Here is a 24363-nt window from a genome sequence, read left to right on the forward strand (position 1 = left end):
GTATAGTGTCCTCTGTAGTATATATACAGTATACTGTCCTCTGTAGTATATATACAGTATACTGTCCTCTGTAGTATATATACAGTATACTGTCCTCTAGTGTATACACAGTATACTGTCCTCTGTAGTATATATACAGTATTCTGTCCTCTGTAGTATATATACAGTATACTGTCCTCTGTAGTATATATACAGTATACTGTCCTCTGTAGTATATATGCAGTATACTGTCCTCTGTATTATATATACAGTATATTGTCCTCTGTCGTATATATACAGTATACTGTCCTCTGTAGTATATATACAGTATACTGTCCTCTGTAGTATATATACAGTATACTGTCCACTATAGTATATATACAGTATACTGTCCTCTGTAGTATATATACAGTATAGTGTCCTCTGTAGTATATTTACAGTATAGTGTCCTCTGTAGTATATATACAGTATACTGTCCTCTGTAGTATATATACAGTATAGTGTCCTCTGTAGTATATATACAGTATACTGTCCTCTGTAGTATATATACAGTATACTGTCCTCTAGTGTATACACAGTATACTGTCCTCTGTAGTATATATACAGTATATTGTCCTCTGTCGTATATATACAGTATACTGTCCTCTGTAGTATATATACAGTATACTGTCCTCTGTAGTATATATACAGTATACTGTCCTCTGTAGTATATATACAGTATAGTGTCCTCTGTAGTATATTTACAGTATAGTGTCCTCTGTAGTATATATACAGTATACTGTCCTCTGTAGTATATATACAGTATACTGTCCTCTGTAGCATATATACAGTATAGTGTCCTCTGTAGTATATATACAGTATAGTGTCCTCTGTAGTATATATACAGTATAGTGTCCTCTGTAGTATATATACAGTATACTGTCCTCTGTAGTATATATACAGTATAGTGTCCTCTGTAGTATATATACAGTATACTGTCCTCTGTCGTGTATATATATATATACAGTATACTGTCCTCTGTAGGTATATATACAGTATAGTGTCCTCTGTAGTATATATACAGTATACTGTCCTCTGTAGTGTATATACAGTATACTGTCCTCTAGTGTATACACAGTATACTGTCCTCTGTAGTATATATAAAGTATACTGTCCTCTGTAGTATATATACAGTATACTGTCCTCTAGTGTATACACAGTATACTGTCCTCTGTAGTATATATAAAGTATACTGTCCTCTGTAGTATATATACAGAATACTGTCCTCTGTAGTATATATACAGTATACTGTCCTCTGTAGTATATATATACAGTATACTGTCCTCTGTAGTATATATACAGTATACTGTCCTCTGTAGTATATATACAGTATACTGTCCTCTGTAGTATATATACAGTATACTGTCCTCTGTAGTATATATACAGTATACTGTCCTCTGTAGTATATATACAGTATACTGTCCTCTGTCGTGTATATATACAGCATACTGTCCTCTATAGTATATATACAGTATACTGTCCTCTGTAGTGTATATATATATACAGTATACTGTCCTCTATAGTATATATACAGTATACTGTCCTCTGTATATATATACAGTATACTGTCCTCTGTAGTATATATACAGTATAGTGTCCTCTGTAGTATATATACAGTATACTGTCCTCTGTAGTATATATACAGTATACTGTCCTCTGTCCTGTATATATATATACATATAGTATACTGTCCTCTGTAGTATATATACAGTATACTGTCCTCTGTAGTATATATACAGTATACTGTCCTCTGTAGTATATATACAGTATACTGTCCTCTGTCCTGTATATATATATACATATAGTATACTGTCCTCTGTAGTATATATACAGTATACTGTCCTCTGTAGTATATATACAGTATACTGTCCTCTGTAGTATATATACAATATACTGTCCTCTGTAGAATATACAGTACAGACCAAAAGTTTGGACACACCTTCTCATTCAAAGAGTTTTCTTTATTTTCATGACTATGAAGGCATCAAAACTATGAATTAACACATGTGGAATTATATACATAACAAACAAGTGTGAAACAACTGAAAATATGTCATATTCTGGGTTCTTCAAAGTAGCCAGCTTTTGCTTTGATTACTGCTTTGCACACTCTTGGCATTCTCTTGATGAGCTCCAAGAGGTAGTCCCCTGAAATGGTCTTCACTTCACAGGTGTGCCCTGGCAGGTTTAATAAGTGGGATTTCTTGCCTTATAAATGGGGTTGGGACCATCAGTTGCGTTGAGGAGAAGTCAGGTGGATACACAGCTGATAGTCCTACTGAATAGACTGTTAGAATTTGTATTATGGCAAGAAAAAAGCAGCTAAGTAAAGAAAAACGAGTGGCCATCATTACTTTAAGAAGTGAAGGTCAGTCAGTCAGCCGAAAAATTGGGCAAACTTTGAAAGTAAGGGCTATTTGACCATGAAGGAGAGTGATGGGGTGCTGTGCCAGATGACCTGGCCTCCACAGTCACCGGACCTGAACCCAATCGAGATGGTTTGGGGTGAGCTGGACAGCAGAGTGAAGGCAAAAGGGGCAACAAGTGCTAAGCATCTCTGGGAACTCCTTCAAGACTGTTGGAAGACCATTTCAGGGGACTACCTCTTGAAGCTCATCAAGAGAATGCCAAGAGTGTGCAAAGCAGTAATCAAAGCAAAAGGTGGCTACTTTGAAGATCCTAGAATAGGACATATTTTCAGTTGTTTCACACTTGTTTGTTATGAATATAATTCCACATGTGTTAATTCATAGTTTTGATGCCTTCATAGTCATGAAAATAAAGAAAACTCTTTGAATGAGAAGGTGCGTCCAAACTTTTGGTCTGTACTGTATATATATATATATATATATATACATACAGTATACTGTCCTATTTATATATATATATATATATTTATATATATATACAGTATATATTCTTATTTTATATACTAACCTTTTATGAGGTACAGTGTCAGATGCTTTGGAGAAGTCCAGATATACGACATCCATTGATTCGCCGCTGTCAAGTCTAGAACTTACCTTCTCATAGAAACTGATTAAATTAGTTTGACATGACCGATCCCTCATGAAGCCATGCTGATATGGCGTTATTTGCTTATTTCCCATAAGATGCTCTAACATAGCATCTCTCAGAAAACCTGCAAACTGTTTACCCACAACAGATGTTACACTTACCGGCCTATAGTTTCCAGGCTCTGCTTTTGGACCCTTTTTGAATATTGGCACCACATTTGCCATGCGCCAATCCTGTGGGACATTCCCTGTCAGTATAGAGTCCGCAAATATCAGAAATAAGGGTCTGGCTATAACATAACTTAATTCCCTTAGGATACGGGGGTGTATGCCATCCGGTCCTGGCGATTTGTCTATTTTGATCTTTTTAAGTCGCTGTTGTACTTCTTCCTGGGTCAGACAGGGCACTTTTAATGGGGAATTTTCTTTTACATTCTGCATTTCATCTGACAGTTTATTTTCCTCAGTGAATACATTGGAGAAAAAAATATTTAACAGCTTTGCTTTCTCCTCGTCGCTCTCTGCGACTCCCCCCTCATTACTCTTTAAAGGGCCGACACCTTCAAATTTATACTTTTTACCATTTATATAATTGAAAAACATTTTAAGGTTAGCTTTACTCTCTTTGGCAATGAATCTCTCCCTGCCAATCAGCAGAGGGAGAAGGCTGCCAGTCAGAGCAGGGAGAAGGCTGCCAGTCAGCGCAGAGAGAAGGCTGCCAGTCAGCGCAGAGAGAAGGCTGCCAGTCAGCGCAGGGAGAAGGCTGCCAGTCAGAGCAGGGAGAAGGCTGCCAGTCAGCACAGGGAGAAGGCTGCCAGTCAGAGCAGGGAGAAGGCGGCCAGTCAGAGCAGGGAGAAGGCTGCCAGTCAGCGCAGAGAGAAGGCTGCCAGTCAGCGCAGAGAGAAGGCTGCCAGTCAGCGCAGGGAGAAGGCTGCCAGTCAGAGCAGGGAGAAGGCTGCCAGTCAGAGCAGGGAGAAGGCTGCCAGTCAGCACAGGGAGAAGGCTGCCAGTCAGCACAGGGAGAAGGCTGCCAGTCAGCGCAGGGAGAAGGCTGCCAGTCAGCGCAGAGAGAAGGCTGCCAGTCAGCGCAGAGAGAAGGCTGCCAGTCAGCGCAGAGAGAAGGCTGCCAGTCAGCGCAGAGAGAAGGCTGCCAGTCAGCGCAGAGAGAAGGCTGCCAGTCAGCGCAGGGAAAAGGCTGCCAGTCAGCGCAGGGAGACGGCTGCCAGTCAGCGCAGAGAGAACGCTGCCAGTCAGCGCAGGGAGAAGGCTGCCAGTCAGCGCAGGGAGAAGGCTGCCAGTCAGGCAAAGTTACCATGTAAAATATATGTTGAAGGGATACCCACTATTGGTAAGAGTACAAATAATCTCGTCAAATATAAAGTGCAAGTGCAAGCTTATATATATAAGCAAAGGAGAGGAGAAATAACCCTTCAATGTGGGTCCCTAAATACATATATGTATATATACCTATTCAAGTGGTCTAGGCGGGTAAATAAAGTGCAAGTGCAAATCACATGACAATTTGTAAAAGAAAACACATAATAAGTGTTTAATCAAAACAGTCAGCGCAGAGAGAAGGCTGCCAGTCAGCGCAAGGAGAAGGCTGCCAGTCAGCGCAGAGAGAAGGCTGCCAGTCAGCGCAGAGAGAAGGCTGCCAGTCAGAGCAGGGAGAAGGCTGCCAGTCAGCGCAGGGAGAAGGCTGCCAGTCAGCGCAGAGAGAAGGCTGCCAGTCAGCGCAGAGAGAAGGCTGCCAGTCAGCGCAGAGAGAAGGCTGCCAGTCAGCGCAGAGAGAAGGCTGCCAGTCAGAGCAGGGAGAAGGCTGCCAGTCAGCGCAGGGAGAAGGCTGCCAGTCAGCGCAGAGAGAAGGCTGCCAGTCAGCGCAGAGAGAAGGCTGCCAGTCAGCGCAGAGAGAAGGCTGCCAGTCAGCGCAGGGAGAAGGCTGCCAGTCAGCGCAGAGAGAAGGCTGCCAGTCAGCGCAGAGAGAAGGCTGCCAGTCAGCGCAGAGAGAAGGCTGCCAGTCAGCGCAGGGAGAAGGCTGCCAGTCAGCGCAGGGAGAAGGCTGCCAGTCAGCGCAGAGAGAACGCTGCCAGTCAGCGCAGGGAGAAGGCTGCCAGTCAGCACAGGGAGAAGGCTGCCAGTCAGCGCAGGGAGAAGGCTGCCAGTCAGCGCAGAGAGAAGGCTGCCAGTCAGCGCAGAGAGAAGGCTGCCAGTCAGCGCAGAGAGAAGGCTGCCAGTCAGCGCAGAGAGAAGGCTGCCAGTCAGCGCAGGGAGAAGGCTGCCAGTCAGCGCAGGGAGAAGGCTGCCAGTCAGCACAGGGAGAAGGCTGCCAGTCAGCGCAGGGAGAAGGCTGCCAGTCAGCGCAGAGAGAAGGCTGCCAGTCAGCGCAGAGAGAAGGCTGCCAGTCAGCGCAGGGAGAAGGCTGCCAGTCAGCGCAGAGAGAAGGCTGCCAGTCAGCGCAAGGAGAAGGCAAGATGGACACCTCCTAATAAAACCCTAATCAAAGCCCTGACTGACTGCAAGTATGAACAGAACCCAGAGGTTGGTTGAGTTCATACACAGGAATATCTAGTAACATAGTACATAACATAGTAACATAGTACATAAGGCCGAAAAAAGACATTTGTCCATCCAGTTCGGCCTGTCATCCTACAAGTTGATCCAGAGGAAGGCAAAAAAAACCCTGTGAGGTAGAAGCCAATTTTCCTCACTTTAGGGGAATAAAAAATTTTTTCCCGACTCCAATCAGGCAATCAGAATAACTCCCTGGATCAACGACCCCTCTCTAGTAGCTATAGCCTGTAATATTATTACACTCCAGAAATACATCCAGGCCCCTCTTGAATTCCTTTATTGTACTCACCATCACCACCTCCTCAGGCAGAGAGTTCCATAGTCTCACTGCTCTTACCGTAAAGAACCCTTTTCTATGTTTGTGTACAAACCTTCTTTCCTCCAAACGCAGAGGATGTCCCCTCGTCACAGTCACAGTCCTGGGGATAAATAGATGATGGGATAGATCTCTGTACTGCCCCCTGATATATTTATACATAGTAATTAGATCTCCCCTCAGTCGTCTTTTTTCTAACGTGAATAACCCTAATTTTGATAATCTTTCAGGGTACTGTAGTTGCCCCATTCCAGTTATTACTTTAGTTGCCCTCCTCTGGACCCTCTCCAGCTCTGCTATGTCTGCCTTGTTTACAGGAGCCCAGAACTGTACACAGTCCTCCATGTGTGGTCTGACCAGTGATTTGTAAAGTAGTAGGAATATGTTCTCATCACGGGCATCTATGCCCCTTTTGATGCAACCCATTATCTTATTGGCCTTGGCAGCCGCTGCCTGACACTGTTTTTTGCAGCTTAGTTTGCTGTTTATTAAAATTCCTAGATCCTTTTCCATGTCAGTGTTACCGAGTGTTTTACCATTTAGTATGTACGGGTGACTTGCATTATTCCTTCCCATGTGCATAACTTTACATTTCTCAGTGTTAAACCTCATCTGCCACTTATCTGCCCAAGCCTCCAATCTATCCAGATCCCTCTGTAGCAGTATACTGTCCTCTGTAGTATATATATACGGTATACTGTCCTCTTCAGTGTTAATTACTTTACACAGTTTAGTGTCATCTGCGAAAATTGATATTTTACTATGCAAGCCTTCTACAAGATCATTAATAAATATATTGAAGAGAATAGGGCCCAATACTGACCCCTGAGGTACCCCACTAGTGACAGTGACCCAATCTGAGTATGTACCGTTAATAACCACCCTCTGTTTTCTATCATTGAGCCAGTTACTTACCCACTTACAGACGTTTTCTCCGAGTCCGAGCATTCTCATTTTATATACTAACCTTTTATGAGGTACAGTGTCAAATGCTTTGGAGAAGTCCAGATACACGACATCCATTGATTTGCCGCTGTCAAGTCTAGTACTTACCTCCTCATAGAAACTGATTAAATTAGTTTGACATGACCGATCCCTCACGAAGCCATGCTGATATGGCGTTATTTGCTTATTTCCCATAAGATGCTCTAACATAGCATCTCTCAGAAAACCTTCAAACAGTTTACCCACAACAGATGTTAAACTTACCGGCCTAACTCACCCTATAGGACCCTGGTACTAATGTCAGGACTGAGACAACCTGTGCCTCCAAAAGGGAGGACGAGCAGGAGTCTCCCTCAGGCCTTAATACAAATGACAGGGAAATGCAACACACAAAATAACCCAAACAAAATACAAAAGGGAAAGAAAACACTTAACTTCAAGTGGCTATGGCAGCACCAGGGACCCAGCTATCCACAACTCCAACAGAAGCTATAAACCGCACAGCATTGTGGGAGAAACAGCAATAAATAGAGACGGTTAAATGACCCTAATAGCCACAACTGGGGATAGAAGGTGAGGCAGGCACCAGAAACAACACGGACGTCATCTGATCCAAACAGAAAACATGTCACATCAAACCACGTGCTGCCAGTCTCACCGATCTCCTGCCGCCTGTCGCGGGAACGTCTGTGACACCAGGGTGACAGGGACCCACAGCTCATCAGTATCCAGGACTGCCCTGCAAGCAAACAGCATTCCATAGACTACAGCCCGGCTCCCGCCACGGCTGGTAAAGAGCAAAACTACAGGGATGAATCCACGTGGATGTCCTCGCCGGTTCGTACCGCGCACGGATCAGTGCGGCCTCCAGCGATACCACAGATGATGACCCTTGTCATGTTCCTAGGTGTGGCCAGGCCGTTACCCTGCCATCAGGGGGCGCTGCTGCCGCGAAGGGGGTACAGGTCTAGTGGTTCGGTAGGTGTCACATCTTCAGTAATGTGCCCCACACCCCACCACCGGAGATGGCCGCTGTTTCTTGTGAATAAATCCGCCTTTTATTAATACCAATAACCATAAGTAATTTGTACCTGAAAAAGGCGTTTTCTATCCCCGAAACGCGTTGTACCACTTACCTAATAAAACTGGATCTTAACCAAACCTCTGGGTGTTTTTTGCGCGGCGGGACCTTCTCTTTTGCTGATTCTCCGGCCATCCCTGATCAGAAGTACCTGCACCCCATCCGTTACAAGGGGACACAAGCCCCCCCTGACGCGCCTACACTAGAGTTGTGCCTACATTTTGCACAACTCCACAAGGTGAGCCTCCATTTTTGAAAATATCTTATTATTTTATTCAAAAGTTATGACCCTGCGGTGCGCCTTTTTATCTTCTGCAGCTGCACACAGCCATGTGATCCGGGGCAGCAGGCCGGGAGACCCCTCGTCTATTACTACCTGCGGCTATACCGTTTGTGACCACCAGGGGTCGCCCCAGCAGCTCACAGCACACATATAGTCCCGCCCCTGAGACTTTCAGACTCCACCCCCTTTCGGAGCTCCCTGATAAACCGTTAGACTATGAGATCCGCGCTCCCGAGCTGTCAAATCTGACTCCGCCTGCTAGGCTCCGCCCCTGTACAAATTAGCCGTGGGTGGAGCCTGTTATCTTGGAAAAGACGCGGTCCGTAACGCCTCCTGCCCGTTGCCACCACTGAGGTAACAGGGGGCGGAGCCTGTTATCGCAGAGCGCAGCTGTAGGCCCCGCCCATGAACAGAACGCGCATCTCTGAGGGTGCGCGCTCCCGCGGTTCCTCCCGCACTGGCCGCGTTCCCGCTTCTCCGCTCTTCAAGGGGGGGGGACGCCCGGAGAGACACCCGACGCCCGGAAATACACCCGACTGTGTCAGGAGGGAGCGGGGGCACCGGAGAGGAGCGGCTCGGGCATCCACGAAGACACGCCTCCCCGGGAGACAGCCCGTTATCCTGCGGCACTAAGCGGACGACGGTCCCCGCCGCCCCAGGATCACCATGAGCTGGGGCACGGAGCTGTGGGTGAGTGACCGTCCGTATGTGACCAGATACTGCCCCGTATACTGCTGTACATGTGTGTATATACCCTCAAATACCATCACACGTCTGTATATACCCTGTTTACAGCCTGTGTGCCCCCATATAGCACTATATATACCTCCATATAGCATCACACGTCTGTATATGCCCTGTGTGCCCCCACATAGCACTATATATCTGTATATACCATCATATAGCATCACACGTCTGTATATACCCTGTTTACAGCCTGTGTGCCCCCATATAGCACTATATATACCTCCATATACCATCACACGTCTGTATATGCCCTGTGTACCCCCACATATCACTATATATACCTCCATATAGCATCACACGTCTGTATATGCCCTGTGTGCCCCCATATAGCACTATATATACCTCCATATAGCATCACACGTCTGTATATGTCCTGTGTGCCCCCACATAGCACTATATATCTGTATATACCTCCATATAGCATCACACGTCTGTATATACCCTGTGTACCCCCACATAGCACTATATATACCTCCATATAGCATCACACGTCTGTATACCCCCACATAGCACTATATATACCTCCATATAGCATCACACGTCTGTATATGCCCTGTGTGCCCCCACATAGCACTATATATACCTCCATATAGCATCACACGTCTGTATATGCCCTGTGTGCCCCCACATAGCACTATATATACCTCCATATAGCATCACACGTCTGTATATGCCCTGTGTACCCCCATATAGCACTATATATACCTCCATATAGCATCACACGTCTGTATATACCCTGTGTGCCCCCATATAGCACTATATATACCTCCATATAGCATCACACGTCTGTATATGCCCTGTGTGCCCCCACATAGCACTATATATACCTCCATATAGCATCACACGTCTGTATATACCCTGTGTACCCCCACATAGCACTATATATCTGTATATACCCTGTATACCCCCACATAGCACTATATATACCTCCATATAGCATCACACGTCTGTATATACCCTGTGTGCCCCCACATAACACTATATATACCTCCATATAGCATCACACGTCTGTATATACCCTGTGTGCCCCCACATAGCACTATATATACCTCCATATACCATCACACGTCTGTATATGCCCTGTGTACCCCCACATAGCACTATATATCTGTATATACCTCCATATAGCATCACACGTCTGTATATACCCTGTGTGCCCCCATATAGCACTATATATCTGTATATACCTCCATATAGCATCACACGTCTGTATATACCCTGTGTACCCCCACATAGCACTATATATCTGTATATACCTCCATATAGCATCACACGTCTGTATATACCCTGTGTGCCCCCACATAGCACTATATATCTGTATATACCTCCATATAGCATCACACGTCTGTATATACCCTGTATACCCCCACATAGCACTATATATCTGTATATACCCTGTATACCCCCACATAGCACTATATATCTGTATATACCCTGTATACCCCCACATAGCACTCTTTACACCTATGGGTTCTCTATGCATCCTGTGTATACAGCATCGGGGACATCACTATATACCCCTGTATACAGCACCGGGGACATCACTATATACCCCTGTATACAGCACCGGGTACATCACTATATACCCCTGTATACAGCATCGGGGACATCACTATATACCCCTGTATACAGCACCGGGGACATCACTATATACCCCTGTATACAGCACCGGGTACATCACTATATACCCCTGTATACAGCACCGGGGACATCACTATATACCCCTGTATACAGCACCGGGGACATCACTATATACCCCTGTATACAGCACCGGGTACATACAGGACATCACTATATACCCCTGTATACAGCACCGGGGACATCACTATATACCCCTGTATACAGCACCGGGGACATCACTATATACCCCTGTATACAGCACCGGGTACATCACTATATACCCTGTATACAGCACCGGGGACATCACTATATACCTCTGTATACAGCACCGGGGACATCACTATATACCCCTGTATACAGCACCGGGGACATCACTATATCCCCCTGTATACAGCACCGGGGACATCACTATATCCCCCTGTATACAGCACCGGGGACATCACTATATACCCCTGTATACAGCACCGGGGACATCACTATATACCCCTGTATACAGCACCGGGGACATCACTATATACCCCTGTATACAGCACCGGAGACATCACTATATACCCCTGTATACAGCACCGGGTACATACAGGACATCACTATATACCCCTGTATACAGCACCGGGGACATCACTATATACCCCTGTATACAGCACCGGGTACATACAGGACATCACTATATACCCCTGTATACAGCACCGGGGACATCACTATATACCCCTGTATACAGCACCGGGGACATCACTATATACCCCTGTATACAGCACCGGGGACATCACTATATACCCCTGTATACAGCACCGGGGACATCACTATATCCCCCTGTATACAGCATCGGGGACATCACTATATACCCCTGTATACAGCACCGGGTACATCACTATATACCCCTGTATACAGCACCAGGGACATCACTATATCCCCCTGTATACAGCACCGGGTATATCCAGGACATCACTATATACCCCTGTTTACAGCACCGGGGACATCACTATATCCCCCTGTATACAGCACCGGGGACATCACTATATACCCCTGTATACAGCACCGGGGACATCACTATATACCCCTGTATACAGCACCGGAGACATCACTATATACCCCTGTATACAGCACCGGGTACATACAGGACATCACTATATACCCCTGTATACAGCACCGGGGACATCACTATATACCCCTGTATACAGCACCGGGTACATACAGGACATCACTATATACCCCTGTATACAGCACCGGGGACATCACTATATACCCCTGTATACAGCACCGGGGACATCAGTATATACCCCTGTATACAGCACCGGGGACATCAGTATATACCCCTGTATACAGCACCGGGGACATCACTATATACCCCTGTATACAGCACCGGGGACATCACTATATACCCCTGTATACAGCACCGGGGACATCACTATATACCCCTGTATACAGCACCGGGGACATCACTATATACCCCTGTATACAGCACCGGGACATTACTATATACCCCTGTATACAGCACCGGGGACATCACTATATCCCCCTGTATACAGCATCGGGGACATCACTATATACCCCTGTATACAGCACCGGGGACATCACTATATACCCCTGTATACAGCACCGGGTACATCACTATATACCCCTGTATACAGCACCGGGGACATCACTATATACCCCTGTATACAGCACCGGGGACATCACTATATACCCCTGTATACAGCACCGGGTACATCACTATATACCCCTGTATACAGCACCGGGTACATCACTATATACCCCTGTATACAGCACCGGGTACATCACTATATACCCCTGTATACAGCACCGGGGACATCACTATATACCCCTGTATACAGCATCGGGGACATCACTATATACCCCTGTATACAGCACCGGGGACATCACTATATACTCCTGTATACAGCACCGGGGACATCACTATATACCCCTGTATACAGCACCGGGGACATCACTATATACCCCTGTATACAGCACCGGGGACATCACTATATACCCCTGTATACAGCACCGGGGACATCACTATATACCCCTGTATACAGCACCGGGGACATCACTATATACCCCTGTATACAGCACCGGGGACATCACTATATACCCCTGTATACAGCACCGGGGACATCACTATATACCCCTGTATACAGCACCGGGGACATCACTATATACCCCTGTATACAGCACCGGGGACATCACTATATACCCCTGTATACAGCACCGGGTACATACAGGACATCACTATATACCCCTGTATACAGCACCGGGGACATCACTATATACCCCTGTATACAGCACCGGGGACATCACTATATACCCCTGTATACAGCACCGGGGACATCACTATATACCCCTGTATACAGCACCGGGTACATACAGGACATCACTATATACCCCTGTATACAGCACCGGGGACATCACTATATACCCCTGTATACAGCCAGGTGTATACTTTGTCACCCGAAGTACAGTCCAGGTGTATTATCTGTATACAGCCAGTGTCTACTGTATACAAGGTCCATGTACAGAGGTAAGTGCCTCTCCTCCCTGTAGAAAGGTCTGACCTCACACTGACACAGGGCCCTATAGGAAACATAGGCTGAGGCCCGAGACAGCGGCTGTGGGGTCCCCCGAATGTATGTACGAGTGTGGTCGTGTATCCCTGGTGTCGGTGTGTATCGGGGGTTGTCAGGGCCTCCGCTGCCCCATGTCTCGGGGTCTGGCTCCGGTGGGGGTGCTCCGGCGTTATCATAGAGCAATACTCTGCAACCTGTGACTCTCCAGCAGACTACAACCTCCAGCATGCAATGACAGCGGCTGGTTGGGAGGGGTAGTCACTCAGTGGTTGAGGCGCGCAGATTGCAGTGCGCTGTCATGTGCGGTATTGGGGGGGATCGTCACTTTGTATCTTCTGGTCTCTTGTAATCGCTTCTATTTGAATTTTCTATAATTTGCTGTTTGATACAATGTTGTATAATGGATTCCTATTGGACGGTGTCTGATGTGGGGGAGGGGCAGACTCACTTTGTGGCATCTCTCTGCACTGACTAATGGAGGGGTTTCCAGAACTGAGGATCCCCTCCATTCCTAAAGGTCATGTAGAGAGGGGCTGTCCGCCGCGGGCAGCCCCTTATTACTCTCAGGACTAAACCGCCTGTCTCAGTGCTGCTGCTCCCTGCTTTACTGTTCTTGAATCATCTACTCCATTCACATCCAAAGCTGCGTTCACAATTCAGTTTTTACTTCTCACGGTCCAGTCTTCGCTGCTGGTTCAGTGTCTATTCAGAGCATCTTCTAGGCGTCACGTTATAGGCCTGGCACTAAAGTTGCCCATTGACATCCGCTTCTTGTGAGGAGATCCCAATTGTCTGTTCTTTCCAGATAATCAGTTGCAGCTCTGGATGTGACTGGAGTATAAGATTTCTACAAGGGAAGTAAATCAGAGGATATGTTTATATATACCTGACCTGGAGATGATATGCAGCCATCAGAGGTATCTGCTGAGCAGTGTAGCTGTCCTGGGATTCTTGTGTTGGCCGCGGTACAGTCGTGCTGAGATCGCGCGGCTGGGCTTGTCCGGATGGGTTCTGTTTGTTTGATTTTACTTGTTTATAGCCATCTTCAAATAATGGCTGCCGGCCAGAAGACTCGCATTGTAGAGGAAGTTACAGCCGTCCCTTTAACGGGAATTAAAGGGATTTTCCTTATTGTGTGCATATCTGCAATATTGCTGGGATGTGCCATTACTGTACGCTCATGCGGGGTGATTGCTGCTGCATGGCACGTTCCATCCTGATAATTAATACATTTTCCATCTGATTGGTGGGACCCCCAGTGATGGCTCCTGCGGGGGGCCCTCAGCCGCCGCCTTCTGCTCTGTGTGCTGGAGACTTGCAGAAGGATGTGTCGTAATTCAGGCTGCACAGCACTCGCCCCGTGACGCTGCCAGGAACACCCCGCACTTCTCTTATGTCTTCTGGAAAGTTAGTGAAAGCTTTAGGCAGAGGTTCCTCACTTCTATCTGTACCTGGGAAAGCTGGGTGACAACACTTATGGCTGCAAGAATGACAAGTCTGTGCAATGCTAGTTATTTGTGATGTCGCCCAGCTTATCTGACTACATGGACCAATCACTGCATAAAGAGGTCTGTCTGATAACAGGGGGCAATAGACTGTATTCTCCTGTCCTACAGTCATCCTCTCCCCTGAAATGGCTGATAACAGGGGCAATAGACTGTATTCTCCTGTCCTACAGTCATCCTCTCCCCTGAAATGGCTGATAACAGGGGGCAATAGACTGTATTCTCCTGTCCTACAGTCATCCTCTCCCCTGAAATGGCTGGTAACAGGGGGCAATAGACTGTATTCTCCTGTCCTACAGTCATCCTCTCCCCTGAAATGGCTGATAACAGGGGGCAATAGACTGTATTCTCCTGTCCTACAGTCATCCTCTCCTCTGAAATGGCTGATAACAGGGGTCAATAGATTGTATTCTCCTGTCCTACAGTCATCCTCTCCCCTGAAATGGCTGATAACAGTGGGCAATAGACTATATTCTCCTGTCCTACAGTCATCCTCTCCCCTGAAATGTCTGATAACGGGGGGCAATAGACTGTATTCTCCTGTCCTACAGTCATCCTCTCCCCTGAAATGGCTGATAACAGGGGGCAATAGACTGTATTCTCCTGTCCTACAGTCATCCTCTCCCCTGAAATGGCTGGTAACAGGGGGCAATAGACTGTATTCTCCTGTCCTACAGTCATCCTCTCCCCTGAAATGGCTGATAACAGGGGGCAATAGACTGTATTCTCCTGTCCTACAATCATCCTCTCCCCTGAAATGGCTGATAACAGGGGGCAATAGATTGTATTCTCCTGTCCTACAATCATCCTCTCCCCTGAAATGGCTGATAACAGGGGGCAATAGATTGTATTCTCCTGTCCTACAGTCATCCTCTCCCCTGAAATGGCTGATAACAGGGGGCAATAGATTGTATTCTCCTGTCCTACAATCATCCTCTCCCCTGAAATGGCTGATAACAGGGGGCAATAGATTGTATTCTCCTGTCCTACAGTCATCCTCTCCCCTGAAATGGCTGATAACAGGGGGCAATAGACTGTATTCTCCTGTCCTACAGTCATCCTCTCCCCTGAAATGTCTGATAACAGGGGGCAATAGATTGTATTCTCCTGTCCTACAGTCATCCTCTCCCCTGAAATGGCTGATAACAGGGGGCAATAGACTGTATTCTCCTGTCCTACAGTCATCCTCCCCCCTGAAATGGCTGATAACAGGGGGCAATAGACTGTATTCTTCTGTCCTACAGTCATCCTCTCCCCTGAAATGTCTGATAACAGGGAGCAATAGACTGTATTCTTCTGTCCTACAGTCATCCTCTCCCCTGAAATGGCTGATAACAGGGGGCAATAGACTGTATTCTCCTGTCCTACAGTCATCCTCTCCCCTGAAATGGCTGATAACAGGGGGCAATAGACTGTATTCTCCTGTCCTACAGTCATCCTCCCCCCTGAAATGGCTGATAACAGGGGGCAATAGACTGTATTCTCCTGTCCTACAGTCATCCTCTCTCCTGAAATGGCTGATAACAGGGGGCAATAGACTGTATTCTCCTGTCCTACAGTCGTCCTCTCCCCTGAAATGGCTGATAACAGGGGGCAATAGACTGTATTCTCCTGTCCTACAGTCGTCCTCTCCCCTGAAATGGCTGATAACAGGGGGCAATAGACTGTATTCTCCTGTCCTACAGTCGTCCTCTCCCCTGAAATGGCTGATAACAGGGGGCAATAGACTGTATTCTCCTGTCCTACAGTCGTCCTCTCCCCTGAAATGGCTGATAACAGGGGGCAATAGACTGTATTCTCCTGTCCTACAGTCGTCCTCTCCCCTGAAATGGCTGATAACAGGGGGCAATAGACTGTATTCTCCTGTCCTACAGTCATCCTCTCCCCTGAAATGGCTGATAACAGGGGGCAATAGACTGTATTCTCCTGTCCTACAGTCATCCTCTCCCCTGAAATGGCTGATAACAGGGAGCAATAGACTGTATTCTCCTGTCCTACAGTTATCCTCTCCCCTGAAATGGCTGATAACAGGGGGCAATAGACTGTATTCTCCTGTCCTACAGTCATCCTCTCCCCTGAAATGGCTGATAACAGGGAGCAATAGACTGTATTCTCCTGTCCTACAGTCATCCTCTCCCCTGAAATGGCTGATAACAGGGAGCAATAGACTGTATTCTCCTGTCCTACAGTCATCCTCTCCCCTGAAATGTCTGATAACAGGGGGCAATAGACTGTGTTCTCCTGTCCTACAGTCATCCTCTCCCCTGAAATGGCTGATAACGGGGGACAATAGACTGTATTCTCCTGTCCTACAGTCATCATCTCCCCTGAAATGGCTGATAACGGGGAGCAATAGATTGTATTCTCCTGTCCTACAGTCATCCTCTCCTCTGAAATGTCTGATAACAGGGGGCAATAGACTGTATTCTCCTGTCCTACAGTCATCCTCTCCCCTGAAATGGCTGATAACAGGGGGCAATAGACTGTATTCTCCTGTCCTACAGTCATCCTCTCCCCTGAAATGGCTGATAACAGGAGCAATAGACTGTATTCTCCTGTCCTACAGTCATCCTCCCCCCTGACATGGCTGATAACAGGGGGCAATAGACTGTATTCTCTTGTCCTACAGTCATCCTCTCCCCTGAAATGGCTGATAACAGGGGGCAATAGATTGTATTCTCCTGATTTTGCTGGGTCCCTGAGCGTTGGTGTATTATCTGAACCCCCCATGATGCATCACTCCAGGGGTTGCTTTATAATGTAGCGACGCTGTGGTGCACGCTGGGTATCAAGCTTCAGTCTCTCTGTATAGGCTTCTATGGACGTTGTTCAGTTTCTCACATTTTTTCACCATCTCTGCTTGTGGTCAGTGAATGGCAACACTCTTGTTTCCCTCCAAAGGCCTGTACTGCTTCGCCCCTGCACACGGCACCTCCCGCTTTCTATAACGGACCCTGAGGATCTTTTACGTCGTCTTCGATTTATTTTGGGTTATATGATGTTTGTTCTCCAGTCATGCCTAAAGCAAGACTTCTGCTGGATTTCTGTTACCAGAGCACAGTGCATTGTGGGAGTGGTGCTCGGAGGTCACATGACTGTAGTGCCGCCCATGCTGTGTCTTGGAGCCACTACAGTTATGTAGTTGGCGGGTTTCTGAAGCGTTTCCTACCACGTGATGTCCATCTCTTACAGCGCCCATAGGAGGTGTCACCCAGCTTCCCTGTACTCCTCACCTGCTGCCTTTCTAGAACTGTTCTGCCTGTGTGTCAGTCTACACTGCAGGTCTGGCATTATATTCTATAGATCTGGGACTAGAGATGATGGGATTATACTCCATGTCCAGCCATTGGGGTACAGTGGGGATACGTCTGCCCCTCTGCGTGTACTTGACCTGTAAGTAATACAATACACAGATCTGTTTCCTCTGATGATTAGCGAATAATCCCGGGGGCAGACGCTGTGTCCTTAATACCCCCTCCCCCACCGTCTGCCACACATCACAGGAGGAACACAGTATACAGGACACTGTGTGTTATACGCTCGCTAATATGTCAGTGCACTGGATATAATGCCCCCCCATTATATAGGTACCTAATATACCCACTCCTCTATATTGCCTGGGTACTGGAACTGGATATACTACATTATCCCCCTTCTCCTCTATATCCCCCTGGAGATATACAGTACAGACCAAAAGTTTGGACCCACCTTCTCATTCAAAGAGTTTTCTTTATTTTCATGACTATGAAGGCATCAAAACTATGGATTAACTCATGTGGAATTATATACATAACAAACAAGTGTGAAACAACTGAAAATATGTCATATTCTAGGTTCTTCAAAGTAGCCACCTTTTGCTTTGATTACTGCTTTGCACACTCTTGGCATTCTCTTGATGAGCTTCAAGAGGTAGTCCCCTGAAATGGTCTTCACTTCACAGGTGTGCCCTGTCAGGTTTAATAAGTGGGATTTCTTGCCTTATAAATGGGGTTGGGACCATCAGTGGCGTTGAGGAGAAGTCAGGTGGATACACAGCTGATAGTCCTACTGAATAGACTGTTAGAATTTGTATTATGGCAAGAAAAAAGCAGCTAAGTAAAGAAAAACGAGTGGCCATCATTACTTTAAGAAATGAAGGTCAGTCAGTCAGCCGAAAAATTGGGCAAACTTTGAAAGTAAGGGCTATTTGACCATGAAGGAGAGTGATGGGGTGCTGTGCCAGATGACCTGGCCTCCACAGTCACCGGACCTGAACCCAATCGAGATGGTTTGGGGTGAGCTGGACCGCAGAGTGAAGGCAAAAGGGCCAACAAGTGCTAAGCATCTCTGGGAACTCCTTCAAGACTGTTGGAAGACCATTTCAGGGGACTACCTCTTGGAGCTCATCAAGAGAATGCCAAGAGTGTGCAAAGCAGTAATCAAAGCAAAAGGTGGCTACTTTGAAGAACCTAGAATATGACATATTTTCAGTTGTTTCACACTTGTTTGTTATGTATATAATTCCACATGTGTTAATTCATAGTTTTGATGCCTTCATAGTCATGAAAATAAAGAAAACTCTTTGAATGAGAAGGTGTGTCCAAACTTTTGGTCTGTACTGTACATATTATTATGCCCCTCCTCCTCTATATCCCCCTGGCATTGTGTATATATTATCCCCCTCCTCTATCACTCCGGCTCTGTGCTGGGGTTTTCCTCTTGGCTCGCCTTCTGTCTTTTTTTTTTTTTTGTAGGATTATTTTTCACTGCTTCCTCTTCTGACAAATGTCCAACCGCAACAGATCAGCGCCGGGAACTCTGGGAACCACACCACGTGATGATGGGGAGATGAGCTGCATGAGGGGGACCCTGGGACTGGGGAAATTAGCTGCATGAGGGGGACCCTGGGACTAGGGAGATGAGCTGCATGAGGGGGACCCTGGGACTGGGGAGATGAGCTGCATGAGGGGGACCCTGGGATTTGGCAGATGAGCTGCATGAGAGGGACCTCGGGACTGGGCAGATGAGCTGCATAAGAGGGACCTCGGGACTGGGCAGATGAGCTGCATAAGAGGGACCTCGGGACTGGGCAGATGAGCTGCATAAGAGGGACCTCGGGACTGGGCAGATGAGCTGCATAAGAGGGACCTCGGGACTGGGCAGATGAGCTGCATAAGAGGGACCTCGGGACTGGGCAGATGAGCTGCATAAGAGGGACCTCGGGACTGGGGAGATGAGCTGCATAAGAGGGACCTCGGGACTGGGGAGATGAGCTGCATAAGAGGGACCTCGGGACTGGGGAGATGAGCTGCATGAGAGGGATCTAGAACCTGAGACCAAGATGATTAGAGGTACATAGATCGTGAGACAGGGAAGATGAGCTGCATGAGAAGGACCTAGAAGCTGATATTGGGGTCTTGGGGTACAGATTGGTAGGTGATGCGGGTGCAGGTTGAGTAGGTGATGCATGTGCAGGTCTTGGGGTACAGATTGGTAGGTGATGCGGGTGCAGGTTGAGTAGGTGATGCATGTGCAGGTTTTGGGGTACAGATTGGTAGGTGATGCGGATGCAGGTTGAGTAGGTGATGCATGTGCAGGTCTTGGGGTACGGGTTGGTAGGTGATGCGGGTGCAGGTCTTGGGGTACGGGTTGAGTAGGTGATGCATGTGCAGGTCTTGGGGTACGGGTTGGTAGCTGATGCAGATGCAGGTTGAGTAGGTGATGCATGTGCAGGTCTTGGGGTACGGGTTGGTAGGTGATGCGGGTGCAGGTTGAGTAGGTGATGCATGTGCAGGTCTTGGGGTACAGATTGGTAGGTGATGCGGGTGCAGGTTGAGTAGGTGATGCATGTGCAGGTCTTGGGGTACGGGTTGGTAGGTGATGCGGATGCAGGTTGAGTAGGTGATGCATGTGCAGGTTTTGGGGTACCGATTGGTAGGTGATGCGGGTGCAGGTTGAGTAGGTGATGCATGTGCAGGTCTTGGGGTACGGGTTGGTAGGTGATGCGGGTGCAGGTTGAGTAGGTGATGCATGTGCAGGTCTTGGGGTACGGGTTGGTAGGTGATGCGGGTGCAGGTTGAGTAGGTGATGCATGTGCAGGTCTTGGGGTACGGGTTGGTAGGTGATGCGGGTGCAGGTTGAGTAGGTGATGCATGTGCAGGTTTTGGGGTACAGATTGGTAGGTGATGCGGATGCAGGTTGAGTAGGTGATGCATGTGCAGGTCTTGGGGTACGGGTTGGTAGGTGATGCGGGTGCAGGTCTTGGGGTACGGGTTGAGTAGGTGATGCATGTGCAGGTTTTGGGGTACAGATTGGTAGCTGATGCGGATGCAGGGTGAGTAGGTGATGCATGTGCAGGTCTTGGGGTACGGGTTGGTAGGTGATGCGGGTGCAGGTTGAGTAGGTGATGCATGTGCAGGTCTTGGGGTACAGATTGGTAGGTGATGCGGGTGCAGGTTGAGTAGGTGATGCATGTGCAGGTCTTGGGGTACGGGTTGGTAGGTGATGCGGGTGCAGGTTGAGTAGGTGATGCATGTGCAGGTCTTGGGGTACAGATTGGTAGGTGATGCGGGTGCAGGTTGAGTAGGTGATGCATGTGCAGGTTTTGGGGTACAGATTGGTAGGTGATGCGGGTTGAGTAGGTGATGCATGTGCAGGTTTTGGGGTACAGATTGGTAGGTGATGCGGGTGCAGGTTGAGTAGGTGATGCATGTGCAGGTTTTGGGGTACAGATTGGTAGGTGATGCGGGTTGAGTAGGTGATGCATGTGCAGGTCTTTGGGTACGGGTTGGGTAGGTGACTTGTGCACGGCTCTGGTCTCACACATTGTCTCAGCCTGCTTTCTCAGACCCTCGTCCTCCTCTCGCCCAGCAGCAGCGTCGCCCTCTTTCTTCTGTGACGCAGCCTCATAAATAGTCATTGACTGAACCCTAGAACTATGCATGTAGATGAGGGCTGTGAGGAGCGGCACATTCACTGCACGGTTTGGCGGGGATTATAACCTCATGCCTTGGAGCCTCTCCCTGGAGATGAGTCACATTCAGTCTCTGTGTCCTCGGTGCCTCCATCATCGGGCGTCCAGGAGACCCCCACACATGCTACATCTGTCCCCTAGGGATCTGCAGGATGTCCCTGACTGGGTGTGGACCTATAGCTCTGTTCGCCCTGAGCGGGTTGGTTCATAAATAGAATGCTCAATCTACAGTATGGACTGACACAAAGTCAGAGCATTAGATGAGAAGTAGCAGGTTTTTAGGGCCTTTGGAAAGCTGGGTTTCCCTTGCAGCGAAGGAGGAATGGCAGGTATTCGGATGTCACCGCTGCCAGCAATTAACGCTCTAGCTAATAATTAGCAGGGAATATTCGCAGTCTCCCTCAGCTCATTAATATTCTTATCGTTCTCGCCGAGTTTGACATAATTACAGTAACTGCAGATATCATGATCTCCGCCGCGGAGGCCGTGCCACCCCAGTAACCTTGTGTGTCCAGGCTGACATCAGAGAACAGGACCCCTTACAGAGCCCATCAGGACAGCACGGCCGCTGCAGAATACAACTCCCAGCGTGCTCGAGTGTAGTGGAGGGAGTTAGTTCCCGTTCATATTTTTTGGGGGGCTGCCGCGTTGTAATTTCCCAGTCATGCAGAATATTGAGGGGCGCAGAGCAGCCAGTCCTATAGATATTTCCACCTGTTCTAACGGTTTAGTTATTTTCTCAATGATTCCTGGTGGCGCTTACGCGACTGTGATCCAACCCCCAACACGTAAAGTCATCCTCACCCCATTGCCGAGGTGTTGATTAATTTGTGTCGCGTTTAACACGTCGCCCACATCTCAGTCCTCACCGCCATGTCTTAAAGGAGCAAAAGTCCTAGACTTAAAGGGACGCAAATCCGGATGTCTGTCTCCGCTGCATATACTGTGCAGCCTGTTATCAGCCATTTCAGGCCGAGGAGAGGATGACTGTAGGACAGGAGAATACAGTCTATTGTCCCCTGTTGTCATCCTCTCCCCTGAAATGGCTGATAACAGGGGGCAATAGACTGTATTCTCCTGTCCTACAGTCATCCTCTCCCCTGAAATGGCTGATAACAGGGGGCAATAGACTGTATTCTCCTGTCCTACAGTCATCCTCTCCCCTGAAATGGCTGATAACAGAGGGCAATAGACTGTATTCTCCTCTCCTACAGTCATCCTCTCCCCTGAAATGGCTGATAACAGGGGGCAATAGACTGTATTCTCCTGTCCTACAGTCATCCTCTCCTCTGAAATGGCTGATAACAGAGGGCAATAGACTGTATTCTCCTGTCCTACAGTCATCCTCTCCTCTGAAATGGCTGATAACAGGGGTAATAGATTGTATTCTCCTGTCCTACAGTCATCCTCCCCCCTGAAATGGCTGATAACAGGGAGCAATAGACTGTATTCTCCTGTCCTACAGTCATCCTCTCCCCTGAAATGGCTGATACCAGGGGGCAATAGACTGTATTCTCCTGTCCTACAGTCATCCTCTCCTCTGAAATGGCTGATAACAGGGGGCAATAGATTGTATTCTCCTGTCCTACAGTCATCCTCTCCCCTGACATGGCTGATAACAGGGGGCAATAGACTGTATTCTCCTGTCCTACAGTCATCCTCTCCTCTGAAATGGCTGATAACAGGAAGCAATAGACTGTATTCTCCTGTCCTACAGTCATCCTCTCCCCTGAAATGGCTGATAACAGGGAGCAATAGACTGTATTCTCCTGTCCTACAGTCATCCTCCCCCCTGAAATGGCTGATAACAGGGAGCAATAGATTGTATTCTCCTGTCCTACAGTCATCCTCTCCCCTGAAATGGCTGATAACAGGGGGCAATAGATTGTATTCTCCTGTCCTACAATCTATTGCCCCCTGTTATCAGCCATTTCAGGGGAGAGGATGACTGTAGGACAGGAGAATACAGTCTATTGCCCCCTGTTATCAGCCATTTCAGGGGAGAGGATGACTGTAGGACAGGAGAATACAGTCTATTGCTCCCAGTTATCAGCCATTTCAGGGGAGAGGATGACTGTAGGACAGGAGAATACAGTCTATTGCTCCCTGTTATCAGCCATTTCAGGGGAGAGGATGACTGTAGGATAGGAGAATACAGTCTATTGTCCCCTGTTATCAGCCATTTCTTGGGAGAGGATGACTGTAGGACAGGAGAATACAGTCTATTGCTCCCTGTTATCAGCCATTTCAGGGGAGAGGATGACTGTAGGACAGGAGAATACAGTATATTGTCCTCTGTTATCGGCCATTTCAGGGGAGAGGATGACTGTAGGACAGGAGAATACAGTCTATTGCCCCCTGTTATCAGCCATTTCAGGGGAGAGGATGACTGTAGGACAGGAGAATACAGTCTATTGCCCCCTGTTATCAGACATTTCAGGGGAGAGGATGACTGTAGGACAGGAGAATACAGTCTATTGCCCCCTGTTATCAGCCATTTCAGGGGAGAGGATGACTGTAGGACAGGAGAATACAGTCTATTGCCCCCTGTTATCAGGCCATTTCAGGGGAGAGGATGACTGTAGGACAGGAGAATACAGTCTATTGCCCCCTGTTATCAGCCATTTCAGGGGAGAGGATGACTGTAGGACAGGAGAATACAGTCTATTGCTCCCTGTTATCAGCCATTTCAGGGGAGAGGATGACTGTAGGACAGGAGAATACAGTCTATTGTCCCCTGTTAT

General features: G+C 47.6%; 1 protein-coding gene across 15 annotated transcripts in view; it reads left to right on the forward strand.

Moving 5' to 3' along the window:
• The first annotated feature begins 8641 nt into the window (after positions 1 to 8641).
• The window catches only part of FNBP1 (formin binding protein 1), an 85319-nt gene continuing 69597 nt past the window's right edge, over positions 8642 to 24363 (forward strand). For 8 of the 15 annotated variants that reach the window (XM_040406111.1, XM_040406107.1, XM_040406106.1 and 5 more), the window contains exon 1: positions 8642 to 8921. In XM_040406111.1, coding sequence (XP_040262045.1) covers positions 8898 to 8921 — 24 coding nt within the window. In that variant the 5' untranslated portion in view covers positions 8642 to 8897. The remainder of the gene's footprint in view (positions 8922 to 24363) is intronic. The other 7 variants (XM_040406108.1, XM_040406116.1, XM_040406117.1 and 4 more) reach the window with 1 other exon arrangement.

This window comes from Bufo bufo, chromosome 8, assembly GCF_905171765.1.
Source record: "Bufo bufo chromosome 8, aBufBuf1.1, whole genome shotgun sequence".
In the NCBI taxonomy this organism is placed as follows: Eukaryota; Metazoa; Chordata; class Amphibia; order Anura; family Bufonidae; genus Bufo; species Bufo bufo.